Source organism: Primulina tabacum, chromosome 2, assembly GCF_025594145.1.
Source record: "Primulina tabacum isolate GXHZ01 chromosome 2, ASM2559414v2, whole genome shotgun sequence".
Lineage (NCBI taxonomy): Eukaryota > Viridiplantae > Streptophyta > Magnoliopsida > Lamiales > Gesneriaceae > Primulina > Primulina tabacum.
Genome location: NC_134551.1, coordinates 41497961 through 41504853, shown reverse-complemented (window position 1 = coordinate 41504853; position 6893 = coordinate 41497961). Strand labels below are relative to the sequence as shown.

The following is a 6893-nucleotide window of genomic DNA, read 5'->3' as shown; positions in this document are numbered from 1 at the left end:
ATAACAAAGTTACATACCTAATATCTATCTACTAGTACCAGATGAACTTGGACCTACCCCAAGAGGATCCGCGACATCATCATCCCATAGCCGTCGATATTTCATCATTGGCTTAGAAATCTCACCTAGTAAATGACGCGGATCGAAACCACAACCGTGGATTGTCAACAAAATCCGACGTTTCATGACGCACCAATCTCGGTATAAATAAACAATCCTCGACTGTCCACTTCCCTCGTGATCGATTAATCAAATCAAAATTAAATTTGACTGGCAGTTGTCCTCTGTGATTTCTATATCTGAATCCGAGCTTGAAAAATGTCTGGGCGAGGAAAAGGTGGCAAGGGTTTGGGAAAAGGAGGAGCAAAGAGGCACCGCAAGGTGCTGAGGGACAACATTCAGGGCATCACCAAGCCGGCGATTCGGCGTCTTGCTCGCCGAGGCGGAGTTAAGCGCATCAGCGGCCTCATCTACGAGGAGACCCGTGGTGTTCTAAAGATCTTCCTCGAGAACGTCATCCGTGACGCTGTTACTTACACGGAGCATGCTCGGCGGAAGACGGTGACGGCCATGGATGTCGTGTATGCTCTCAAGAGGCAAGGCCGCACCCTTTATGGATTTGGGGGTTAGGGTTTTTTAAAGGGGTGTTGAAATACCTGTAGATTGGGTGCGACTATCCCTAGTTAAATTCGAAGTATGGTGATCTGTTTTTCGAATGTCAATATCTGTGGATTTAATGAAAGGGTTCTGTTATTCTGATTCCATTGAAATTAATTTACATTTTTGTTTGATTTAGTTGATTGTGGTAATATTTTAAGCAATTGATAAGTTTTATATCCATTATATCTTGTTCTGCAAGTTTAGTGGCACTCAATAGAAATTGCTTTTTTTTTTTAATGATCCAAGTGATACAATTTCATTCACATCTCGAGGGAAGAAATATTGCAGATTTAACATATAAGAATTGTGGCACAATGATAATCGAGCATGTATTTTAATATGATGGATTCCTTGGTTCTTAATTACTCATCTTTAAAATTGGATAGTAATAGTTTTCCATTTGATATAAAGGCAATCTTCACTTTCGTCCAACCCCAACTACACATCACTTCATTATTATTTGAAGCACGTCTGTCTTCCCCTTTTTTGCTCAAACCGAAACCAGTATCCCTAACTCATTTGAAGCCTATTTAGTTATTTTTATCAACCAAATTTTCTTTCTCCCTAACCTCAAAATCGGTCGCTACTTCTTGTCAAGCGCCGTCCTCAACCTACGGAACCTCAAAATTGATTGAGGGTTTTTGTTCTTTCATGTCATAAGCTTCAATTTGATACCAATTTTGGCGTGTAAATTGCGAACCAAGCCGAAACTCAAAACACTAATACTCGAGTTGTTCTTCGATTTTTCTAACGATTTCTGATTGTTTTTGGGTCGTGTAGCTAGGATATGAACAATTATAAGTATTCTTAGAGTTTGGGTGTTGAAAGCCTCAATTTTCAACCGGTTTTAATGGCTGCCACCTTGAGTTCTTCCGAGCACAGCCACAAGCTATCACAAATTTGCCCTTGCTCAAATTTAGCTTTGAGCCTTGGGCATTTCGAGCTCGATTTTCAGTCTATTTTTTAATTAGTCGGCTGTCCGGTGAGGAGAAATTATTCACTTCGATTTAAATTGATTTCGATTCCGAGCTCGATTTTCAGCCTGTTTATTTGTTTGAGTAAATAATATTCTATTTTTGGTGATATTTTTATTGAATTCTTGGATATTATTGAGTATGGTTGTGTTTTTGTATTGCTTTGAGTTGTTATTAATTTGTAGTTTGTGTATTTGTCAAATCTCATTTCTTGCACATAACGTGTTCGAGGAAATGCTTGTGATAATTTTTTTTTATTCTTGCATTTTTTTCTTCTCATTATGCTATATGGCAAAAATTTATGTGAGACGATTTCTCATGTCATATATTTTGTGAGGCAGATATCTTATTTAGGTCATTCATAAAAAAATATTACTTTTTATATTAAAAATATTATTTTTTTATTGTAAATATCGGTAGGTTGATCCGTCTCATATATAAAGATTCACGAGTCGTCTCACAAGATACCTACTCCTGCTTAATAGTAATTTTTGGGACTTAATTGTTACAACTTGGATGCAAACGTTCATTTTTTTGTTGACTAGTGATTTATACATTTATTAATGGGTTGGTTTTTATAATGGAAGTTCAATGAGTGAAGAAGAAATATGTTTTCATTGTTAAATCAAAATTATATCGATTAGTGGGAAGCAATCTTCACGATCAATTTTTTTTTTTATCGAATCAGTCGGTCCTTGATCAATTTTTTTTGGCCATACCCCTACATCTAATAATTGTAAATGATGATCAGTTACACGTGTTTTTTTATGTTGTACAACGTATTACATCACATAAAAAAATGGTGTGACTCTCCTTGTTAAAACTATCAAAATGAGTTAGCGGCACGGTCCAGCTCACCATTTGTACGGGTTGGGAAATTGCTAACACAACCCCTTATTTGGCGGGACAAGACGAGCCCGACTAATTTTCATTTATATTAGGCGGGACATGACAAACTGACCCGCAACACGTCACAACATACCACCATTTGGTGGGATGAGACGAGCTTAGCTTATTTTGACAGCTCTTCTTCTCGTTGTCATTGGATCAAATGTGTTTTTTTATTTCTTTATTTGAAAAACAGGTAAAAAAATTCTATTTTTATTAATACCTATCATTATTTGACACATTCAAGAACATTATCCTTGTTTACATTAGATAAATTATCCAAGTACTCGACACTAGTTATGGACCTCAAGGCGTGATGAGCCAATCAGGCATGTGCCATAAGATTAGCGCGAAGACCACAAAATATAAGAGCAGCCTCTTGATGGTTGGTGCAAATTCCCTTGATACTTTGGAGAAGAAGTGCTTCCGGAGACTGAACCACGACATTGGCTTTTGCGTGTACCACAATTAAAGCATCCCATGATTTAGGTGTTAGAGTAGGTATCTAATAAACCAACTTGTGACTTGAACTTTATTGAATATTATGTAAAAATAATATTATATGGTTTTGTCCAATTATGACATTTAATTTATCTGTATGCCCAATAAATTGCAAAGAAAAAATACTTAAATATACTGTAAGTATCATGGGGTCCACGGGTTTAATAGATCATGAAATTCACTAAGAAGTTTACTGCATATTCTAAATATGTTTCTAGTCGATTCAATCGCCTAAAACAACGATAAATGTCGTTCGAGTTTGATACTAACATCTGTGATGAAGAAGTCACGTTTCATTGGTAAGGGCGTGCAAATGTCCATTCGTACAGATGAGTGACATTTGATGTTACATTGAACAACTCTCTCTCGGACTGCCAAGCTTATCATTTATCGAGTGAAATAGTACGCGATTATAGTTGTACAATGTTAATCTTTTGACCTAGGACAACATGGAGGCTCTGCGTAATAGCATGCACTTTGATCTGTTTACCGACTCTATTGAGGGTCATCAGGTGGCAATGTTGGGTGTGGTTTCAAAATACGTAGGAACAAATGCATTATACTCAGGAATTCACCGCTCGCCTAAGGGTAAATTTTTTCTATGTGATCGGATTAGTTAATAATGCAAGGAGTCTCTCTCCAGAGCAAGACATGCGCTTTAAGGAAATGTGTTTCTTAGTTGCACATATGCTGTCATTATTATTAATCAAAGATACATTACATTGTTATCAAATTCATTTGCAACTCTCGATATAACAATGGTAGCAGATTCAATCAGGATATATGAGTTGAAAGGAGCGTACTGTACGTCAACCCTAACTTACTGGTTCTTGCAGGTACTATCAGTGATACCTATGAGATAATGAGACGGTGCTACTAGAAGTTCTTACCATGATCAAAATTTTCGTTTTTCATTTTATTAACAAGATTTGTACCCACATTACATCGACGTTGTTTGATCACCGATCGGGATTATAATGAAGCCACAATTAATTAATTAAATAGTTAATGATAGAACCCCACAATCGGTTTGCTCCCTCCATTACTTCCTGTGTATTTAAATTTTAACTTCGTGAAAAAATCTATTGCGGGCATCCCATAAGCTCCAGATTATCATAGCAATAGCACAAAGGCTATCCCCTTTTCCATTCTCTGAAATCCAGCAATATAAATCAAACAATCTGCTTGTCCGAAACGAACTAGCCAAGGCCATAGTAATGATAATTTCCATACCTCTTGAGCATGCCATCACTAGAAAGTAATATAAGCTGTTATAGTGATACCCATGAATAAGTCCATTAAGATTAGGCCCAAACTTGATTTCGGACCCTTGAGCCATTCCTAGCAAGGTAGAAGGCCCATGAATGGCTCATGTATCCTCCTATAATTACCAAGTTTGAGCGTCCAGTTCATTCATTCATTATATGGATTCACTATATTGGTTTTTAGCAGCACCCTTAGCTTCTCTCTCACTCTATTTGCATTATCTGACTTGAGCGTCGGAGGGGCTACGCTGGGACACCCTCCCGACCCTCTTCTAACGGTTCTTCGTGATTTCAGTCCTAGAGTCAATTCGAGGTCTGCATTTAGGCTAGCGTCACATGGTGGAACTGAACCCAAAATTTTCAGTGAGTATCACCTGACGCCGTCTGTGGGAAAATTGAGCTGAGACGTAGAGATGGTAGGCCGGAGAGGAAGCAGAAGAACTAACTCAGTATCTTCCCATCCTCAGATGAGACTCGAACAATCTCGTCTTGAGACGAGACAGGAACAACCTCGTCCTGAGACGAGACCCGAGCAACCTCTTCTTGAGATGAGACAGGAATAACCTCGTCCTGAGACGAGAGATGAGGGCCTAGCAACCTCGTCCCAATGAGAATGTGGGGAACCTGACCCTGGAACATTTAGGCCAATTCATTAACAAGACAGTAGATGAGGCCAAGAAGAGGAACCAAGAATCTATGTTTGCCGAATAACAGGCCACTCGCTAGGAACGAGAGGAGAATGTGGAGGGCCGTCAGAGCAGGGTTGAAGAGAAATCCGGAGATGGAGGAGATGTGGAGGAAGATAAGAATGTTGAGGCAGCAATTAGGAAACAGAGCTCCAGCGCCCAAGAAATAGAGTCATTTTTCCCCTGCCATTTTCGAGGAAGGGCTTCCCCCAAGTTTTCGACAGTCAAACTTGGGAGAGTATGACGGGCGTACTGACTCAGAAGAACACTTGAGGAGATTTGAGAATGCAACTTTGTTACATTAGTACTCAGATGGAGTTAGGTGTATGGTATTCTTGGGCACGTTGGTGAGATCCGCCCAGCAGTGGTTTAATACGCTGCAGCCCAACTCCATACGATCTGTCGAGGATTTTTCCACTGCTTTCTTGCACAAGTTTGGTAGTAGCAAATGACACCAAAAAATTACTTGAGCTTGTTCATGATGAAGCAGCAAGAAGCCGAAACTTTGCGAAAATTCATCCTGCGTTTCAACAATGCAGCGCTGAAAATACCAGCGACTATCCCTGACATCATGATAAGTGCCTTTACCCAAGGACTGAGAGGAGGGGAATTGTGAGAACCTGAATTTCCAGCAACAGCTAGCATTTTTCAGCAGCTAGTAATATTCAGTAGCAGAGGAAAATTCCAGCAAAAGCTAACAATTCCTGCATAAGATAATATTTCAGAAGCTAGTATATTTCCAGCAAATAGAATTCCAGCAGATAGAATCCAGCAGCAGACAGAATTCCAGCAGACAGTTACTAATTCAGCTAATGACTTGTAACTGAAGCATTTAACACGGAATAAAGCTGTTAATGGCAGATTATAGCCATTAATTGGAAGGCTAACAGTCAGAAGTTTGCCTATAAATAACAATCTCAAACATCTGAATTGGTGTTACCTAAATCTTGAGTTATCATTCGAACTAAGAGAATGTATTTTCGAGCTGAAAAATACAATAGCAAGAGCAAGCAGATTCCAGACTTCAACAACCGAAACTCTAGCAAATTACTGTAAGTGGGCTATGTATAAATATATTGAAATCAATTTGATAATTCCTGTTTTAAGTATTCCCGATCTCTGATTTTTGAAGCAGTGAAACTTAGTCTAATGATAGGAATATATATTCTGAACATTACTGATTACTGATTTCTGATTACTGGCCTCACCCCTTAGAGGAGAGAACATATAGGGGACTGATATCAGTTTAGCCATGAAATTCACAAACGTGCTCAGTGCTTATTTGATAAATTTCTGATTAGTGATTACTGAATACTGATTTCTGCTTACTGATTTCTGAATACTGATTTCTGTTCTGAAACTATGAATTTCTGTATATCATTCGTATTACTGTTTCTGTTTAAAAATGATTTTGAAAACTGAGAGTTATTCCCGCCACCGCTTACTGAGTGACAACCATATCACTCACCCATTAAACTCATCTCAGATAAGAACGATGAAGAATTGTTAGAAGAGGAAGAGCAGACTCAATTTTGGGGCTGGTGAAGAGACTGTTCTAAATTATGTTTCCACTGTATCCGTTAAAATGATGTTATATTTGGTTTTACATTTCCGCTGTAAAAAATTTCTTCTTTGAGTTGTATCAGACAATGAATAGTATGAATAAAAGACTGGTTTATGAATTTTGTACTTCTGAGGCTTGTTGTTTTCGAATGTTAATTTGAGAGCAACGCCGGTAGCGTGATATTGAAGTGGTATCAGAGCAAACCAGGTTTCATAATCTTGGGAGGAGGAACTAGAAATAATAAGTTCTGATAGATTTATGAAAATAAGTCCTGAAAGTTACTGAGATAGACTACTGAAAATAAACTACTGTAATAGACTACTGAAATTAAGTTACTGTAATAGACTACTGAAAT

The 6893-nt window shown here is 38.1% G+C and overlaps 1 protein-coding gene across 1 annotated transcript; it reads left to right on the top strand.

Moving 5' to 3' along the window:
• The first annotated feature begins 226 nt into the window (after positions 1 to 226).
• LOC142537921 (histone H4) lies at positions 227 to 867 on the top strand. Its single transcript, XM_075643383.1, has one exon. It carries the CDS (start codon positions 319 to 321, stop codon positions 628 to 630), a length of 312 nt encoding a protein of 103 aa, XP_075499498.1. The 5' UTR covers positions 227 to 318; the 3' UTR covers positions 631 to 867.
• The last annotated feature ends 6026 nt before the right edge of the window (positions 868 to 6893 follow it).

What these genes read in the sequence shown, in the direction of transcription:
- LOC142537921 (XM_075643383.1), top strand. Translation starts at nt 319, where the DNA reads ATGTCTGGGCGAGGAAAAGGTGGCAAGGGTTTGGGAAAAGGAGGAGCA.